Source organism: Silurus meridionalis, chromosome 1, assembly GCF_014805685.1.
Source record: "Silurus meridionalis isolate SWU-2019-XX chromosome 1, ASM1480568v1, whole genome shotgun sequence".
NCBI classification, from domain to species: Eukaryota; Metazoa; Chordata; class Actinopteri; order Siluriformes; family Siluridae; genus Silurus; species Silurus meridionalis.
The window spans coordinates 8,519,356-8,541,676 of NC_060884.1; the positions used below are offsets into that span (position 1 = coordinate 8,519,356).

General features: G+C 33.1%; 1 protein-coding gene across 2 annotated transcripts in view; it reads right to left on the minus strand.

The window, feature by feature from the left end:
* gnas (GNAS complex locus) overlaps positions 1–22,321 on the minus strand; it is a 47,686-nt gene that overhangs the window by 12,289 nt on the left and 13,076 nt on the right. For both annotated transcript variants that reach the window (XM_046877554.1, XM_046877473.1), the window contains exons 2-8: positions 21,324–21,396; positions 19,770–19,824; positions 19,568–19,687; positions 11,657–11,754; positions 2,322–2,376; positions 1,795–1,868; positions 1,450–1,508 (exon numbers count right to left, since the gene is read on the minus strand). In XM_046877554.1, the coding sequence (XP_046733510.1) occupies positions 1,450–1,508; positions 1,795–1,868; positions 2,322–2,376; positions 11,657–11,754; positions 19,568–19,687; positions 19,770–19,824; positions 21,324–21,396 (534 nt within the window). The remainder of the gene's footprint in view (positions 1–1,449; positions 1,509–1,794; positions 1,869–2,321; positions 2,377–11,656; positions 11,755–19,567; positions 19,688–19,769; positions 19,825–21,323; positions 21,397–22,321) is intronic.

Genomic DNA, 22,321 nt, shown 5'->3' on the forward strand with positions numbered 1-22,321 from the left:
ATCAGTTGATTTTATTTGCCCAGTGCAATTTTAGTTGATTCACTATTATTGGGTTTTTAGCCACAGGCACACTTCACTGAGAAATTGGAGACAGGTGTCTGGCAATTCCCAACCATGAGATTAATAATGACATCATAGATATTGCTGATCCTACGAAACATTAAATATATGGCAATAGAAAAGACTATAATAATATTGAAAGGTTTAAAGGTTTCTTTAATGTAATTGGGGCAATTTTACACATGCATCATAATAAATAAACAAACAAGCAAACATAATACTTAAATAATCCTTTTCTTATTTTTACTCTCTTATTAGCATTCATCTTCTTGGAACTTTTAACTTGCCTCATTTTGTTTGAATTAGCACTGTACTGAGTTGATCCTTTAAAGGGAAGTCAAAGCCAATTGTGTACAACTGTGCTGATGCTTGAGTGATGAATCCTAATTTCCTTGTGTACACTGGCAGATCTTATATACACTAACTTCTTGCTGAATAAAACCTCTGAAAGTATTTAGCCATAAAGACCCATCCAGCAAGGTCTAATTCATTTGTTTAGGCTATTTACTAAAGACATTTGGTCTTTTCTTTTGTTTGACCCCTGCCATTTCTCAAAATAATCAAAAACATTGGAACATGTGATACCAGCTGTTTGTTTTTGCCTGAATGTAATAATAATAGCTTCGAATGGCTACTCTTGAACTGAACCTCTAGTTTTAGAGGGAAAGGGTTGGAAAGGGCTGTTGTTAATAAAGATAAAGACCAGAGAGCTGTCAATGGGATAAAAACAAGCAATAATGAAAATGTAAAAAGGCAATTGATCACAGAAATTGCAGAAGCATTGGGAATAACCAATACAACATTCTGGAATATTCAGAAAAGTAAAGGAGCCACTTATGTACCAACAGACTGAATAAACTGACCAACAATGCAACAGCAGTTGATGACAGAAGCTGTGTGATTTGTGACTACAACCCCCCAAAAAACAACAGTCACTGATCTCACTACCAACCTTCACCAAGCAGGGGTGAAGGTATCACAATCCATCATTCAAAGATAACTTCAAGAATACAAATATAAAAAAATTCAGAAAGCTATGTTGGAATTAACAAAGAAATACAGGAGCTAAACCACAATAATTATTAATGTAATAGAAATTGACAAAGGCTAGGCATGTATAATAATGATCTGCTTCATCAAGCAACAAGACAATGACCCAAAACACACTGCCAACACAACAAAGAACATCATAGGGAAAAGTGGAGGGTTTTCACATGGCCAAGAAATTGACAACAAAAAGGAACTTGAAAAAAAAAAATTGGTTGATTTTGGCAACAATTGGTTGCAGTACTTTCATTAATTAACAAATAGGACACCTGAAATCACCTAGAGATTTTCAACTAGCCATGATAAATACTTAAATATAGTAAAAGCATTTAAAACATTTACCATTAAAACACTGGATCCATTTCCTTCGTTCATCTCTTTGACCACCCACGTCAAACATGCTAGAGTTAGAGAATGAGAGTTAGTTACAGGAGAACATAAGAATCCATAATAAAAATCCCCACCATGTAAAAACCTATTTCTAATTTTCTAATTTAATAATGTATTGTAGCAACTAAGATATTGCTCTAAGGAACACTTGGTTTGCCCTTGCTAAATAAAATCATATTATGAATAAATAAGTCCTGCATTACTTGAATTTAGCCAATAAATTACGTGCATATTATCTCATATATATCAGCTGAACTACTGTGGCTACTGAGACTAGAGTTCACATTTTCTACTCACTGAAAATTAACTTTGTCCACCTGGAACCTTGTCTCAAAGATCCCTGAGGTCAGTACTCTGCATCTCAACAAGTCCTAAGAAGAGAAAAAAAACAGAGACAATATTTTACATATGGATTAGCTTTTTGCTTAATTGCTTGATAATCCAGAAAAAAAAACAAAAACAAAACATTTTTGTATCCTCTTCTAATACTAACAACAATAACCACAATACCAGTTAAAAAAAATAGATAGATAGATAGATAGATAGATAGATAGATAGATAGATAGATAGATAGATAGATAGATAGATAGATAGATAGATAGATAGATAGATAGATAGATATCGATCGATCACATTATTCATCCCAGATGGAAATTCAAATATTACAGCACCACATAGGGTAGAAAAAGTATGCTAAACGCAAATTAAATGTTAAATATATATATATATATATATATATATATATATATATATATATATATATATATATATATATATATATACACACACACACAGAATAATAATAATAATGACTTGGTTTTTACCTGATCAGTAGGTGTATAGTCACTTTGCTTTATAGTGTCAATCTTATCCAGGAAACTGAACATGGGAGAAAATAATGTTTTGTTAATGCCACAAGAAGCTCTGTGAGAGGATTAAATTCTTGTTTCCTGTTAACTCAATGTACAATGTAATTCTTGAACAATCCAAAGTTCTTTGATTAAAAATATTTGACTATACTGGCTAAAAGCACAGTATGTGGACACCTGAGGACTGAACATCCCATTCCATGGACAATAATACTTCCACTAGCTTTTGGAGTATGGCTGTAAGGATTTGTACCCATTCAGTCACAAAAGCTGACTAAAGGTTACCAAAAGGGTTAAGCACTGTATCAATGCGAAAATGCCTTCAAAGTGCATAGCCAACTTTCCAACTAATCCCAAAGTTGCTTTCTGCAGCTGAATTCAAGGCTTTGTGCAGGCCATTCAAGATCTTCCATCCCAACCTTAGCAAATCATGTCTTAATTGATCTCGCTTTGTGAACAGGGGGCAGTCATAGTGAAACATATTTGAGTTCCAGTGAAAGACATACAGAGATATTAGTGTGTGCTTCTAGCTTTATAATATGTGGACACCTGACTCTCATAGCTATTTGTTGGCCTCCCCCAAACTGTATACCTTTGGCCATATAGTGCATCAAGGTTGAAAGCTTTAACCACCAGGAGAGCTCATCTGATCAAAATCACGATTAAAGTGGAAAAAAGAAAAAACCTCTGCAGTGCCAGAGACTGACAGCAGGTGGCACATGTTTGTGCTGGAGATCAAGACAGGCAGTGTTCTGAGTCATAGTGATCAGTGTGTGTTCTGTCAGATGCCACTCTATTCAATGGATCTGCCCAAGTGTGAGGAAACAGTGACAAAAAGAGTGAAAAGAGCGCAAGAATGAGAGCGAAAGGGAGGGAGTTGGTGTTTCATTTCAGACACCTTAAACCTGAAGGGCATGGCTACATAGGGTACAATACAACAAATGTGAAAAATAAATGCAAGTGTAGTAATAGTTTAAAAATCTGCAAGGTAAAAAACTTAATTCTAACACACAGTATACTTAAACTGCATAACCCTGCATCCTGTAACAAAGACCATGCTGCATAACAGATTTGTTTGATGGGAACACTAGAAAATTCAAGACAGGAAGTATTTTGAAAAGGACTGCAACAGCCCCAAGTACACCAAGAATGTGACACAGAGGGTTGAAATGTGACATCGAGACTGCAGGTCCCACACACACACACAGAATTACTGGTCTGATATAACATCTGTCTTTGTTCAGTTTGTCTGTTGAGTGTCAGAGCATTACTGGTTTATGATATACACAAAAATGCATTAAAAAATGTTGGTGTCTAGTAATGTGTAGGTGTTGCTGCATTATCCTTTTGTATTGTTGCGGTTACCATGCATGTGTCACCAGTAAGTTCACCAAAATATTTAAACAAATTTCAGACCATGTCAAGGTTTACAACATATGCATATACAAGATGAGTTTAATTTCCTTACACATATGCAGCCACAAAAAATTCTACTGTCATTTCGAATAATTACCAATTGTAGAATTTATACATTTGCGGATTTTGTCTCAATCATAATTCTGTACACCAAGCAGTAATTGTTGGGGTCTTTATTACTCATTTCGTTGGTTTGCAAGAAATGAATGGATGCCATGTAGAGCCTTCTTACCTAAGAAAGGCTGCTAGATCAACATAAATCTCTCCAACCATAACAAAAGATAATCCTAGATTTCTAGATTAAGTTAACATGAAACAAGACTACCACAGAAACAAAAAAACTATTTAATCTAAGAATGTTGTAGTGATTACTTTTTTAATGACAACATTAAAAATATTAGGCAAAAACTGTGACAGGTTGATCATTATGAAAAAACAAATTATATTATACATTTATATCAAACATATTATAATTATGTCAGTAGAGCAATTAGAATATTTTAGCTAAACTAATAAAAAAAGAATAAAAAAAAAAAAAGAATTTGAACAAATTTATTCTTCAAAATCAAGTGGAACATTAGATCCCTCCCCTACAAATATCTTCAAACAGATTCTACCAGAAACACTCAAAGTTCTATTATAAATAATCAACTCCCTTAACACTGGCTGTCTAGCTTAATAATTTAAATTAGTAGTCATCAACCTGAAGTCAAGCCTGACCTTGATGCTTATCGACTGTATATATGCTGATTGTTTACTTTATAATGAACACCTATACAACCAGACATTCATGCAGTTATCCAAACAGCCAATCTTTTGACAGCAGGGAACACCTTGTTTGATACGAGAGGTCAAAGGAAAATGGCTGGTTCAAGCTGCTAGAAAAGACATAGTAACTCAAATAATCACTCCCTACAACTACAACCATCAGAAAAGCAGTTCAGTATGCAGAAAACATTGAGTATTATAGAGAATGGGATATGACAGCAGAAGACCACAATGGGTTCCACAATACCAGAGAAGAACAGGAATCTAAATACCATGGTATCATTTAAATGTAACTATATGTATATGAAGATATATCTATAAATGGAGACATATGTATAAATATGATACTACTCATTACACCTTATGTATCCATGCAATTTTCTGTAGATCATGGTGCTTAACCTCAAACTTCTCTATTAGGTTTATCATACTGAATAATTTACAGTAGTTACTGAATACTAAAATGAAATTAAATGTGGGGAGAATAAATAGTAAAAACAAAGGATTTCATATAAAGAAACACCCAGTATAACATAAAATAATGTTTAAAGATAAAAGGTTATCTCCTGGAATATCTAAACCAGCCATGATGTATACTGTGCTCTTTTTAAAAAGCAGTATAAGCAGTAGCCTACGCTGAATAAAGGTAAATGATAATCCACATTTTTATGGATAATGATGATCTGCATACAGATAGATTTGATAGATTTTACAGCATTTAGCTTTTTAAATATGCCCTAGACTTCTCATATCTCAAATGCACACTTATAAGAAAGCATGAAAAAGAAGAAAACAAGATGAAAGATTATGAAGACCACAAAAAGACAATAAAAACACATGCTCATAACGAAGCACACAATGAAGCACAGTCCTCAAATTTGGATCAGCATATATACACAGCCATGCCAGTGGAACTTCCACAACCCTTCTCTAATATCACATCTAAATCTTAGCATTTCTACCAATGGTGGAACATTGATACTAGTCAGAGGCCTTGATAACTCCTGCATTTCTGACTACAAAAGACACAGGAGCCACAACTGCAGTGCATCAAGCTCCATTTAAACTTGAAAACCTAAAGAGGTCTAGAGAACATGCAATAGGGGTTTATTATAAGGTTTTATTTTGTCTTGTTTTAGATTTAGATGATCAAACAGTCAACAACCTCATGTTTAGGATTCCTGAAATTTAATTTCTTGTCCATCACTAAAATGGCAGAATCTGTGGAAATGTTTACAATTGTTTGACATTTTGAGAAGAGCTAAGATCAAAGCAAACACTTAACTAAAATAAAGTCCAAAGATTTCAACAGATGCACACATCAATGAATAGACTCCAAGAATAATAACCTCTGGTGGCATGTGACACACACACACACACACTCACACACGCACGCACGCACGCACACACGCTCACACGCTCACACACTCTCACACTCTCACACTCTCTCACACACACACACACACACACACACACACACACACAATATCATAAGGCATATGACTTGTTCAACAGAGAGCCCTTTCTGTTCAGTATAATGAAGGCAGTTATCTACTCAGGTTAAAAGTTAGGCTCATCAACAGTTTGTGTAAAAACAGAGAAACAGCCGTATCAGTGGTAATTCTAAAACTACCAAAATAAACAGTGTTTTTTTTTTTAAGTGTTGAATTTGGAGTGTGTATATGTACATAAATCTCACTTTTTAAAACAAATTCTCCAACTGAGAACAGTCTGATCATGCACAGTTACACTGGGGCTAAATATGAATAAAACAAATCTCAAGTAGGAAAATGTTCTATATTATCCATGCTTCTTCACACACACACACACACACACACACACACACACACACACACACACACACACACACCTAAGTTTACATTGCCACAGAGGAGCAGAAAAGCGGAAGAGAGTTCGAGAGAGGGAGCGGTGAAAAAGAAAGAACAGGCTGTGTGTCTGACATAACAGCAGCTCTCCAAAAATAGCTCTCCAGCACCCTGGCCTCCAGTGCGGTTGTCATAGCGACAGAACCAAAGGAACTATAAATAGACTATCAGCTCCAAATCTTGTGTGACTAGAGAGAAGCCAGAAAGAGCAAGGGAGGGAGGGTGTGTGTGTGTGTGTGTGTGTGTGTGTGTGTGTGTGTGTGTGTGTTTGAGAGAGAGAGAGAGAGAGAGAGAGAGAGAGAGAGAGAGAGTGAATAAAAACAGTGTAAAGGAGAGAACGAGAGGGGGTTGGGCTTTTAGGGAACAAAACAGATTTCAGTTTAGCGAATGGGAGGAGACAAAAAGGGAAAGAATGCAGCAAAGGGAAAGCAGTAGAAGTGCAGGATTTACACAGCTGCACCATGTAAAAGTTGAATGTTAAACATGTTCTTAATGCAATGCAGACACAGTTAAATGTCTACACAATTTTCGAAAATAGTTAAATGTTTCCACTTGCCTGAAATAAATGTAGCACAATGTCAAGTGGGAGAAACTTTAAAAAGTTGCTTTTCTCTTGTTCACAGTAAACTAGTTACATACATAACTGTGGGTATAGAGAACCTGGGTGACCGCCAGGGACAGTGTGAAACAGCTGGGCACATTAGATTCATGTGCACACAGCCTTAGATTATCCTAAAAGAACCAAATAGTGACTGGGGAAGGATCGATTCGTTACAGATAAGAATTGGCCTTTGTTGGATTAAACATAGATTAAACAATTTTTTTTTATTGGACAGGCATGGCAAGCTGAAATCTCATGCACTGAAAGCTGAAGAAAACTTGTTGAAGTAAAACAGGTCATCAGTCAAGCCATTCTTATAAAATCCCAAACTCAGCTGGCAAGAATACATCATGAAAGTGAATACAGAAAGAGTCACTAGTAGAGAGTGATCACACAACACTGACTATGACCAAGAATTTTGCAGACCAGAATTCACAACAGCCATCTGAAAGTTACATCATGACCAATGCAATGGCATTTATTGTGCTAGATAACCCATTCTTATTTGTGAAGGATGTGGAATTCTACTCTTACCTCACCTGGAGCATTCTGTGTACTTCCCAGGCAAAAATATATTTTTGGGACATGCAATATTTGAAACCTCAAACAGTTTATGCCCGCTCTGTGAAAAACAATGTTACATCAGTGAGCTATACAAGCAGTATATGTCAACCCACGTCCATATTAAGCTCAACAGCTCAGTGAATATCCTGTCACTATTTAACGATAAGCCTCAAGTCAACCGCACAGCCATGCGCCTATAGCTCTTAGTATCTTCATGTATTTTTTTTTATTTAGGGCTAATGTTTTTAACATCATGCAACTGCCAAAAAAGTGAATTGCAGTATAACGCTTGTTCTCTTATGAATTTTTGTTTAACTTGTTGCTTAATATTAAAAAAAATATCTGAAAAATTATTTAAGGCACATTATTTAAAACATTATTCGTCATGAAGGTTTAATGTAAGTTAGTCTCAGTAATTGTTTTAATTGGCAAAGAAAAACAAGCCAGCCTATCCCCAATCAGAATTTGCATCAGTATTGACTAATTTTGCACAATAACAAAATTGTTTGGAAATGGCCTTATAACCCTAACAAATATTGATGAGCAGAAAATACAGCTTTTCTTTAAATGATCCTTACTACTTTGTGTACTTACTACATTGTCCGACACATGACTGAGGACTCTAGAACACCAAACTGACATACGTTTTATAATCATGCTACATATATATATATATATATATATATATATATATATATATATATATATATATATATACATATACATATATATATATATATATATATATATATATATATATATATATATATATATATGTGTGTGTGTGTGTGTGTGTGTGTGTGTGTGTGTGTGTGTGTGTTTTAAATGTGTATGTGGTGTGCTGTCTTTCAAAACAAGAGGCTGCCAATTAGCTATAACAATGAAACAATGACTCATTAATAGACAATGCATAGCAGGTACATTGTATGCCACAAAGTAATAATAAAAGACAAATAATAAATCTGCTAGTTGGCAAGTAGGTTGGGAATGTGGAACATTCAAAGGCAAAAACACTGAGAAAAAAACTAATTCAGAGTTAATAAAAATGCTAAATGCGGCAGAAAAGAAAGCTGCTTACCACACACTGAATAGAAACCAGCCAGAATAGAATAGCCAATGACGTTGTAAAAAGCAACAGAAAAAGACTAGGTGTTTCTTTTTTTTCTAATCTTAAACTGCCTAATTTTAATGTGCCTGTGCCCATAACAGCCATGGATTCCTGTTCTTGGAAAGAGGATCCAACAAAATATCCTTGCATATACATATACATACATATACATATATATTTATGGGCGGAATATAGTGACAATATAAGTTTCCCTCAGGAACGTATTAAGTGGTGGACTGCAAGTTTGTTTAGTCTTTTTCAGAGCATTTTATTATTATTATTATTATTATTATTATTATTATTATTATATTAAGAATATGAAAAAAGAAAGTAGATTTAGCGCAGTGTCATTGTGGCTATGCACTTTGTACTAGAAGTAAGATTTGTTTTGCTCATGCATGAAAATGCTAAAGAATCCATAGCGTTAGAAGCTATTGAGTATTTCGCTTTTTATGTCCAGCTCCAAAGATTTCTCTTAAATAGAGAGAATCCTGACAATTCCACAAATGGAGGAAGCATATTAATTAAAGAAGGAAGTGATGAACATTTGTTAAAGTATGCTAAAACAAGAACAGCAAAGAAGATCATATCTCATCATATCTTGAATTTAAATATTAAATGTAAAACACACACACACACACACACACACACACACACACACACACACACACACACACACACACACACCTGTATTACCCAAATGATATCTAACAAATGTTAACTAATACTAAGATATTTAATCAATTTAATTTGTGCCAATTTAATAGATTACTCAGTTTAATCAATATAATAAAAAGTGTATTAAATTAATTGTATTTATTCTTCTTAATTATTTTAATAAAATATTATAAAAGATTATTTTATATACTATTTAACCTATTTAACTTTAAGTATTTACCAAGCATTTTATTTAAATTTGTTTTTAAAATGTAAACTGTTGATGTTCATGAATTAACTGTTAACTGTGCAAATGAAAAAACGACAAGCAATTTTATGTTTTGCGTTTTTTCCCCCCTAACCAATCAAACCCAAATCAAAATTTTATCGAACCCAGTTAATCGCGGTGCTTACGTTCCAAAACCACCCGCGATAAATGAAAAACCACGATAAATGGACTATTTTATGTATACAGTACTGTACTGTATTAAGAGTTAACTTTATGAATAGAAATACATTTTATTAATGAATTTCATTATTTCAACACAAAACTCCATAAAAACATCCCTATAAGTTTTTTGGTCTATCGTGCTATCCGCAAGAGACCGGGAAAATCTGCTAAACAAATTATTTATGTGGCAAATGCAGTCCGCGATAAACTGGGGGCACGAGATTCGAACTGTGGCAAAATCCCAGCACCACCAAGCTGACACTGCTGGGCCCTTGAGCAAGGCCCTTAACCCGTACAGCTGAATGAATGCGATGATTGTGTCTCACACCCTGTTAAAATGCCATTTGACATAGGCTCTTATCCAGGGCAACTTACAAACAAATATGCCAAAGTGACAGAAAGAACCTACAAAAATATTCTAACAGAAAAACTACCTCTTGAATGGGGCAAAAGAGAAATCATATTTCCTTGTCCATTCTTTCTTTTTCCTTCCTTCCAACATACTTTTTTGGAAGGCATCTTTGCTCACTGATTTTTTTTATTTTTATTTATTTATTTATTTATTTTTTATAAAGAAGACATATGGGATAATCCATTTTCTCCACCTGTCTGTTTCCCTAGTGCCTCATACACTCTTGCTTTCTACATGTGAAAAGATTATGGGAAGGAGTGAGTGAACTTCTCTCTTTCTCTCTCTCTCCCCCTCTGTTCTGTGTTTACACAAGCACACAAAGAGAAGGGGGCACTGCCAGTCTAAACAGCTCAGCCTATCATCCACAACATCACTTTAAAGAAGAGCAGAACACAGTGCTGACTAACTTATAGTTTGTTATGCCTATAATAGTATTTACATTTTTGTTTTTTTATATGAAAAAAAATCTGAGAAGCCTCCAAAAATTAAAAGTTCACATTTGTCAAAGAAGGTTTTGTTAAAACACACATCACATGTTTGTTTATCTGCTTCATGTCCAGTGCTTGTTCACAAACTAGCTAACAGGAACAGACTAAGAAAATAGAAGTGTGCATTTATAAAACTATTGAGCCAACTTGCATCAAATGAAACAGTTTTTATTCAAACAAATGTTTTTTGCCTACATCTTTTTGTAATGAACAGAACTGTGTTATAAATGCTTTGGGATGTTTGGGCACCAGTGAACACAGTCAAGGCTAGCCAGCTAGTAAGAAAAACTCTTAACAACAACTCCTCATCTGGCTGGGTTTTATTTCCAGTTTCCAGTTTATTTCCATGTAAGTCATATCTAGACTCAAGTTTATGGTTCTTAATTGTCATCTAGGTTTCGGGGGGATCTGTGGACAACCAAGATTCTAACAAGTTTTAAAGCACATTTCTTCCACTATTAAAGATATTATAGGTCTGATAGAGTACTTAAAAATGTATCTGCTTGACTGAATGAAAGATCACTAACTCAAAAATTTAGACTTATAAATAATGCCAAGTCAGCAATAACTGTTTAATAACAATATTGTGAAAGTTTAGAAGCTACACGGTACCAATATTCAACCAGAATAGTATTATATACACGCAATTTTTTTAAATGGCTAAATAGCAGCAATAATAACCTCAATCTAGATCACATAGTAATGTAATGAGAAGTAATACTGTATTGTGATCGACACAGCTCTGCTGACTGTTCATGAACTAGCAAGATTCATATCAAACAATACATCAATACAATAAAGAAAGCAAATTGGACAAGATTGACGTGTCTGATTTCCTTATCAATGTGGCTTTTAATCTTTATTAAATATTAAATGTGAGGATGCCCAATTCTGAACATTTAGCAACAGAAAAAGAAAGAGTCAAAAATCTATACTCACTACTGAGCACAGTCAATCAGCTGGTACTCATTGGATCTCTCAAAGCAGGCCCTTACTCCCTCATCATGCCACAGGGTCTTCGTGTGTTCATAAAATTCCTGCCGAAAAGATGGGGGAAAATAATAATATTAGAATAAGATTATGTGAATAATTTAGTATGGTTTGTACAAGGCAGATAAAAAAAAAAACCTTTTAGGTAAAAATGGACAAAGGCTTCTCAAATAAATTACAGACAAATTAAATTCCACAAACAGCTATAAATCAGAATTGCAGTAACAGTTTTAGCTTTTTTAACCAATCACCAAATCATCTTTTACAGTATAATATCTGACAACTGCAATGGCAGAGATGAGTGCAGGCCAGTGATCACATTTTATTAAAGTGTTATTATTACATGGTTAAAGCATGATAGGCGCACATATACATATACAAATGTAATTTTAGGTGTATGTGGTAACGTGTCATTTATTTTGAATGATTCGTTTAGAAAAATTAGGCTCAGTATTGCCACTCATAATATTAGTAGTACTTAAACACCTCAAAAATCCTAATGTATTCTTTGACCTTAAGTTCTAAAAAAGTTGCTCACATATTTTAAGCATTGTTTTGGGCATCAAGTGTGAGTGCTAATAATTGCAGCATATAAATTGATGTGATATTAAATATCCATGTAAATGAATAGTTTCCTCTGGAGCCATATTAAGACAAATAAATAAATAAATAAATTCTGTAAAGTAATTTTTCATTCGTCCCTAAGCCTGAACCAGAGTTTAGAAGAGGTATTTCTTTTAACCAATTTAAAAAGAGAAATGTACTCTTTGCACAATTTAAGGTATAATATATATAAGGTTATTAAGGATGGGCACAGTTGTGTAGCAGGCAGTGCTGCCACCTCACAGTTTTTCCTTGTTTAATACTGAGCTCCCATGTTCTCCCCGTATTCACAAGGGTTTTGTCTGGTTTCCTCCCTGCTCTCAAAAGCATGCTGTTAAGTGGAATTAAATTAAATTAAATTTCCCCCTCGGTTTACTGAGGGTGTGAATGTGTGTGCATCGTCTCTTGTGCATAGGCTCTGGATCTACCACAGACTTGGCCAAGATAAAAAATAAAAAATAAAAATGTAAAAAGTTGAATAAATGAATTAAATAAAATGATATCATAGCGGTTTGTTATCTTAAAGGTTATCTTACCTTTGGAAATAATGCTGCATTTTTCCACTTTCACTTTCATTATTGTTGTACAAAAAATGCTGTTTTTGAGGAAGCCTATAGCCTTTTGTTTTTTTTTGGAGGTTTTCTGCTAATCATGGTTGAAAAGCTCAAAATGAATGGGTCATTTATCTCAAATCAACAAAGTGGTTTCCTTCATAATCACTCAAACACTGGTTTAATTTTTTATTTCTCCACTCTGTGAAAACTTTTGAGACTGCTTTGAGTAAAATTCCCAGCTGATCAGCAGTTTTTTAAATACTCAAACCAGCCCTTATGGAAACAACCATCCATCCCACGTTCAAAGTCACAGAGGTCACACTTTTTCTTCCTTCTAAGGTTCAATGTAAAACCTATAAAAACCTTTGCTATCATTTGATATAGTAAGCTTTAAAAGTAGCAGAGAAGAACTGGTTTCCTATCTAATTTCTATTGAACTGCTACAATAAGAAAACTAAACTTCATCTTACTCAGAAAGTGTAACTAGGTACATCAAATACACATGTATTTGGAACCAAGTAAAAATAACTCAATTACTTGCTGATATTAAATGTAAATAACACAACTGACAGCTGTCTTACATCACATTATTAAAGAATTAACTGCATGTAAATTTTAATCTTAATCAAATGTACTAGGGACAGAAAATTAGTTAATATATTCAAACCTCACAAAATGCAAGATCATCATAAAATAAATACTACACAGAATTATTTTAAATGTCCAAACAGCAGCTAACTTTTCTCTAATTAACTTATCATTACATTTTTAAATAACAGCATTTATTTTAATTAAAAAGAAATATTTTTTTTTACATTTATAATCACATATTTGGAAAATTACTTCAAATAAATTTGAAGTCTGTTATAGTGTCTATTTTGGTCTCTTGTATATTTCTAACAAGTAAATTATAAAGTAAATTAAACTTTTAACTTTTAATTTAACTACATTGAAAAACAGTATTCTCTTATTATTTAAAATAAGAGTTATCAGTCACTATAGTTTCAAAATCGCCGTGATTAATACATGCGTTAGAATTGTGCTTTGGAAAAGCGGTAATGAAGAACTGGGCTTTATTTTCAGGTGAGAGCAGAGTGTCTGACTTTATTCAGGGCTTTGAAAATACACAAAAACTCATGTTGAATGTATAAAAGAATTGTGTAAATGCAGTTCAATCATGTGGAAATGATGTAAGCATTTGAATCAAGTAAATTCCATTACTATTTTTTTTCTAGAGTCCATCAAATCCAAACTCCTACTTAGAACATAACTTCCATCAGTGCCTCATGGCTGTGCATGACATTAGCAGTAAATAAGGTAGCATTTCTGACCTTTGAGCTATTAAGAAATATTAGCTGTACAAATCTATAGCATTGACTATAAAGTTTGCTAAGTTGAAAAAGATAATATACATCACTCCTCACAGTTGGACACAGCTGGATCACCTGTTCATAACAAAAGATAGAGGAGTCAATGTTTCTGCCACCATTTGCATGGAGGTTCAAGCCCTAAATTCCAAGGTACATTGAATGCAACACAACATTCTATCAAGCAATTTACAACAGCCAAATCAACCAGTTAAACTAGTTTGTGTGTGTGTGTGTGTGTGTGTGTGTGTGTGTGTGTGTGTGTGCTTCAAATCCAAACTTGACTAGCCATATCTTCAGGACTTAACTTTGTTCACCGGTGCACTGTCATGCTGGAACATGTTTAGGCCCCAGTAGTTCCAGTAAAGGGAAATTGTAATGCTACAATAGTCATCCTATGATGTCTCCTTTAATTGTTTCAGTACAATGATGTGAAACTACGGTGGTGGTGGGCCTAGGTATATTTGTGATGGCCAGGTGTCCACAACCTTTTGGTTATATAGTGAAAATCAGTCTCAGTGTAACAATACCAAAACTGCATGCACTTTCTAAAGTCAGTTTAGAATACTGAAACCAAGTAAAATCTCACAATCACAGTTTTCAGGTGTATTTGTGATTTTTACTGCTTGAATTCAGACCAGAGACATCTTTTTTGTTTTTACAGTACGCCGTCTTTTTCCTTTTCAGTGTGCTGCAAATTTTTGAGAACACTGAAAATCACTGACATTTTTAAAATAATAAATTTGTAACAAAGAAAGTAAATATTTTAAATTCAAGATTCCACACTATTCCTATTTAAATGCAAGCAGATTTGATGTTATATTGCCCAATTGTACTTTAAATAATAAATAAATAAATAAACAAATAAATAAATAAATAAAAGCCTAAAATTATCCTAAGCTTTAAGCAGGTTTTTAAATGACACTTCATTGCATTTGATCTAAAATGAATCAGAAGGTATTAGACAAACTTGAGCTTGAGTACACGGTGTTATTAAGTATTAATTATGTACTAAATACTAGGAAATTCTAAACTTCAGTAGTGTAAATATTTCAAAGATTCTATTTTTTACTTACTTGGCTGTCAATAATATTTAATTACATATTTTGTAATGAAAATTGTTGAATATAAAATAAGATGCAGTAAAAAAGAGTAGCATTTGCACAAGTGGCCTCAGGCTTTTGTACCCAAGTGTACACTATATTTGAACACCTGACTTAAATTAACTATTCACTTGAACAAGGAGACCCAAACATGTACTAATATGACAAGGTATCTAAAGGTAAAAAAAAAAAAAAACATGCAAAATGTTGGCTCATGCTATCTGAATGCTTATTAAATTATTTGCTGTGTTATTAGCTAGGTAAATCACAGTGACAGAGGAAACAATGCAAATGTGACCACACACATTATAATTCATAATTCCTGTCTTCAAACTGGAAAAAATTAAAGGAAACACTACCTCAACTCACAACGCTTACTTCTGAACACAGTTTTCTCAGCTCATTTTCCAACAGCATTTTCCCCCCTACTTTGTAAGTCAAATGCAAAAATAACGTCATTCAGAGCTCCAGCTTCCCACATGTATGTCACATGCAACATTACATGGCGTTTCTATTAAGCAGCAGAAGACATCACTACCTTCTACCACTTAATTTAAGCAAGAATCTAGAGGTGCATAAGCACAGGCCAGATTTGACTAATCAGATAAAGGTTTGTATCTCTTTTTATATTTATAATGCTATTTGCAGTATAGTTAAAAACCATAAAAATACTACAACCTCCAAGTCAGTAATACCTTAAATGGTTGGTTACATACATACAATAATGGGTACTGGGCCCTTTTTAATTGGGTTACAGAGCTCTGGAAAGAAAAATAAAAGATTAAATCCATATGATTAAATATTGTATTATTTAAAAAAAAAAAAAAAAAACCAACAAAAAAAAAAACAATCAGAGTCAAATTCTCTCTACAGGAATGTAAAATCTGAATTATTATTACAAATATGGCTTTACTTCCACAGAAGGTAAGAATGGTTTGTGCAAATTACAGTTAGAGTTAAAAGAAGCAAAATAATAAATAAATGAACAAAAAGCAAGAAAAACAAATTGGACACATCTAAAAATAATTCTAAAATGCTTGCAGTGAGTTTGTATGATGTACAAAGTGATTTATTACATCACAAAATAAAAGAAAAATGCCATTTTCCATTGATTTTTTAGTTTTTGTTAGCTGCCTTAAATCTCATTATCAAATCTATGCATTTATTATTTGGGTTTTTTTATTTTTGAGTGCTGAATTCATAATATTTGACTTTTTGCATTTAAAAAAAACTGATATTTTCCAGTGTACTTTTATGACATCTACAACTTAACATGAAAGTTGTCTTATTTCGAATAATAAACAAACAATAGATAAGCAACCACAAACAAAATAACTAAATAGCATCCCAATTGACATTCCTTGCAAACAAATATTTAAGGAATATTTTACAATAGGGCATAAAATATAGCACACCAGAAGTGGTAATGCAGTCATGATGCAAAAAAACACAGTTAGTCTTAAGTGCAGTAAACGTTATTTTTCGTAATATTAAAACAGAACAAAGTCAATTAAACTTTCTTTTGGCTTCTCCCGTTATTACACTTAAACAGCAGTTACCATAAATAGTCATTTAGATTTAAGTTTTTTCAAAACATTTTTTAGTTTACTGCCCTTAAAGCCATCTTGTGTAAAAAGACTTTCTCACGTATCCCATCTCAAGCCTTTGTTCCCAATCAAAATCATCATTTAGAAACTAGTAACAAAAACTGGAGCCATTGCTTTGCATTTATAAAAAGAAAAAGACAAACAGAGAGAAAAAAAGAGAGAAAATGTGATTGCAGTAATGAGACAGAAAAGTGTGCAAACAAGTAGAAATGTGTGTTTATTAGTTCATTAAATTTTTCTATTATCTGCAATGTTGAACTAATCAGAAATGCCTATTAACAGGTATTTATTCTAAGTTTTTTCTGCAGTAATGAAAAACAAAATACAAAATTTGCCATTTTGTTTGTTGGAAGATCTGTGTGCTGTGGTGGACAGTATGATAACTTATAACTAAAATATATATATATATATATATATATATATATATATATATATATATATATATATATATATATATATATATACACACACACACACACACCAATATAACTATTGAAAATACCTATTGACTTGATGATGTCAGCTATGTTGCAAGTGCAATTATTAGGTTTTTCAATCATCTACGCAGGGCCACCCTGAGCAGCAGCAACAGAGAGATTCAGATAAGCACATAGATGCAGCATACCAAATTTCAGTGAAAATGGACTTATAGTTCCCTAGAAACAGTTACCTAACTTTGGCTCTGCCACTATAAACTTTGACTCTTTTCCAGTATAGAGCATTACTTTGAGCATTTTTACATTACAACTTAACAAGAAGATGTTCTGTTTAAACTCACACTTGAACATAATTAGGGATGGTCTGACTGAGTTTAAAGCCAGGTTATTAACATATATATTAGATATTAGATTAACATATATTAGATAATTAAACTATATTAGTTTTCAAACATAATGGCTTGAAGGCCTCAATGTAATCCTGTTAGTTTAGTGTATTATCACTAGGCAGTTAGTCTTAGATAAAGACTGCTGTATGTAGCGCTGCTGCTATTTTTGTAATCGAGTACTCTAACGATTATTCCATTAGTTAATCGAGTAATCAAATAAGAACTACGTTTTCTTTATTAAAAGAGCAATACTAAAACAAGACAGGTCTCTTAAAATAAACAAGTAATTTGTTTCCATTTTAGAAAAATTTTTATTGCTAAAATTGCATACAAGAATATCGGTGAAAAGTAAACCCATTTAGTGCATTATCAGTAATTTTTATATAACATCAATATGCAAATACAGTGCATTCAAAAAATCCCTCCGCATTGGCCGCGTAGAGTAGGTTATTAGAAAATATAATTTTCATGAAACTTAATTATTCTCACTGATGTATTTACTTATTATTTATTATGTACTTATCACCACCTTTAAAAATGTGCTCAACTCCCTACTCTTCACGGCCACTGCGGAGGGACTTTTTGAACGCACTGTATATTAATAAAAATATAAAAATCAATTTCAAATGATTTAAAAAGGGTAACCGAGCTGTATAGTGTTTTCTTCATGTTTTAGTTTGAAATGATCCAAAACTATGGAAACTTTTTCTGCTGTTTTCTGAATCATCTTCTCACACTTTGCTGTTTTCTTCCAGTTCTGCCATTTTTTATTCTGCAGCGTCTTCTGTGTTACAGGTCCAGCGTGCTCCAGAGTTTAGCGAGTTGTGCGTCAGTAAGAACGGTCCGTGGAAAACACAATGCTCAATGCGTAGTTAAATAAACTAAACAAAGCATCGAGGAAAATAATTTGCCTTGATAAATTCTTGTAATCAAATTACTCAAGGAATCGTGTCAGCCCTAGCTATATGCCAAGACAATATAATAGCTTGATAGGCTACAATTTCTGCTTTCAATTTCCAATTTCACAGTTAAAAGAAACCAGCAAATTCAAACAAATAAAATGTCCACATTGCTTCACTCACTACTTAAATATATTAAGCATCTACTCTTTGCCAACACCCTCATCATTTTTATAATGTTCCTCATCATTTCTATAACTATATTTTCCAAAGACATAGTTATGCTATCTGTACTAAGTGGCTATAATAAGTCTAATTAACCTAAATAATCCAGTCATTTATGAACATCAACTTACTGTATTATGAACCAAATCAATCAGCTAGCTTCCATCTAAATACAGATCAGAACAGAGGGGTTGATTGATATTAGTCCTTAATATTTATATACTTCTACCTATTAACCATGATAAAGCTGTTTCCCATTCCTTTTGCTCAAAACCAAAATTGTAATTGTGTCGATCAACTACAGTAAGGAAATGTTTGCACAGCACAACCCAGTAGTAACACAAAATTTAAGTTGGATGAACGAGAGTTGAATGTTCATCTTTTCCAAAACTTTATGTTTTCAGAAAGAACAAAAAGGCCCCAAATAACACTCTGAAATTCTTTAGGAAATGTTTAAAGGTTATCATCAGTGCTGATAACTGCAGTGGAATGAAACCTCAAGAGTATGCAATGCTCCCTCAGGTTGGAAGCTTTGCTCAATTCACTTGTGCAACTTTCAAAGAATGGGATAAGAAAAAAATGGAGGCACAACAATCAAGACATTCTCAAACCCCACCCACCTCAGCCAACCAACAATCCACCCCCCCTACCTCAACAAAGAGATCATTATACATACCGAAGTGAATTCAAAGTCTTTTTGATTGGTTAAATTGAGGATGTACTCGATTCGAAACTGGTTTGCAGGACAGGCTAACTGAACTGGAGGTACCAAATTGTTCATTGCAGTCACAATAGTCTGCAAAAAGAACAGAGTTTTTACATGACATTTCTTATAGCACTTGTAAGCTCAATACTATTCTGTGAGGATCAACACTTACCTCTATAGCTTCTTTTATATTGTTCTTAATGTCCTGAATTTTCTGTTTTTTCTCTCTGTGAAACAAACAAACAAACCATCAGTCATTAGCAGTGCAAGATTTTTAAGCAAGTTTTTTTTTGTCATCTGTTACATTTAAAAAAAAAAAAAAAAAAAATTTATATATATATATATATATATATATATATATATATATATATATATATATATATATATATATATATATATATAAAATATACACCTACAAAATTGCACTTGCTATTCGCTATTCATTAGATTCCAATTGTTAATGTACACATAATTTCTGGGTTAAAAAAACCAAACAAAAAAAAAAACAAAAAACAAAAAACAAAAAAAAAAAAACGCTGTTCAGGTATCAGCAACTTTCTTTAAAAAGCATGCTATAACTGACTAAAGAACCTTAAAAGCCATAAAACTAGAAAAAATGTTAACAAATTGTACCTCTTACACAAATGCCAAATAGGCCATTTTACTTATGTTCCTTTTAACAAAAGCAAAGGAATTAACTTTGGGGAAGACAAAAACTAAACAAAACAGAGAAAGGGAAACCTATCCTATTCTGGGTGACTCTATATAGCGAAATATATAAAAAAAAAAGAAATAAATACATTTTGGCAAAGAATATATTGAAAGCAAGTTCAATATGAGCATCACGGTCTTAATTATAAAGTGTTTAGTACCCAAGCAAAATTGGAGTATTAGTGATTTTCAACTTTTGCACTCAAATAAGAGTGGAAACAAAAATAATAAACGTGGATAGTGAAGCGGGCACAATTTGTACAGGGCTATAGACTGCCATGTATGCACAGCAAAGCTGGATTCATTGGAGCAGGAATTAGTCAGGACTTCCAAGTTCACTGTTCCACACCAAAATCACTGTTTTCAAAATATGTTTTCTGGAACACAGTACAGGCAAAAATACTGTCAAAGGACTGAGAGAGAACATTAGGAGAAGATTAAGAAAAAGATTATATAAAGATTTATAAAGATTATAAAATCATGTTGGATCAGACAATTATACATTATTAGTTAAAATAAACAGAGCCCTTAATACACTGGTAGTGCCGAAGTACCTAATGCTTGATTTATATTCTAGCATAATCAATGGTGGAGAGTAACGCAAATGTAATTCATTACTGTACTTACAGTAAGTAGCTTTTTCGCATCTCTGTATTTTACTAAAGTATTTCCATTTGGGGAGACTTTAACTTCAATCAATTTGAGTCAAATATCTATCTTTCTGCCTCATTCTATTCAAGATGACCAGGCGATTATTTCCAACCATTTAACTCTGACGCTGTATCTTAAAGTTGCATGAGCGTATACAACCATCCATCCAACCCAAATCCGACCTGTTCTGTCTGCAACACTGACATAAGTGAACATTTTTTTTAATAAAAAAATATCCACAAAAAGAAGCGTTACAAAAATCAAGAAAGTAATAATGAATGACAATTTATAGCTGTACGTGTAAAAAATAAATGTCACTGATGATAAGACACTGACAGCATAAAGACATGGAAATGGCACTTACTCAGCATTGAAGCCATTGACGTGCAAAATGCGCATCTGTTTGACTATAGTACTTTTGCCCGATTCTCCAGCTCCTAAAGAAAAAGAAAAGACATTCAGAGCATTGGTAAAACATAGAGGCAGCAGATCATTGATTAAATTACATTTAAACAGCACAATTTACAGGTCACTCAATCCCCAGTCTGAAAATACCCTCAATGCCAGAGAAAGCATTTTACAAAATGTTTGTACAGTGTGTTAACAAACATGTACACTACATTAAAGGTATCCTTAAACACAGATCAAATGAATTCACTAATCACACTGATCTGAAAAGTGCTTGTGGTGTGGTCTTAATCTAATTAGCACTCCTAACTGACGTCTCACCATCCAGTATGCAAGACCAGCCAGGCAGAACCATACAAAATGGTGCAAGTTATTAGGATTGGGATGGTTAATACTAAATCTTAACCATCCCAAAGGAAAAAAAAGAAGACAAAATTAAAAACCTCTTACTGATGTGGTAAAGACAATTTAACATTACCGACACCATTATCATCAACATGACAATTGAGAGATTTTAATTTTCCCTTCAGTAGAATTCCAGCGACTTAAAGAGTCTATGCCAAGGCAAAAAAAAAAAAAAAAAAAAAAAGGCAAGAGAGGGACTAGCAACATCAGCCTTTTAATTGTTATAATGACATTCAGGAACACAGTTAGTCACCAATCACTTTGCTGTGGTTTAAATATATTGATTAGTACATAGCAGCATGTCAACATGTTTTTAATTATTGAGGGTCAGACTACAATAATTAACCTTCAGATTTTAGATATGCAGCACCAGATTTTAGAGAAACAATTTGTAAATGTAGGTTTAGCAAATTTTGCAAACTGTAAAAATACCCATACACTGTATTTTACATTTTTGCACAGCAAATCTCAGCTCAATTGGACTTACTCAATAGAAAACTCAATGGGTCCTACAGTATCTCCTAGACACATTGAACCACTAGGATCTAA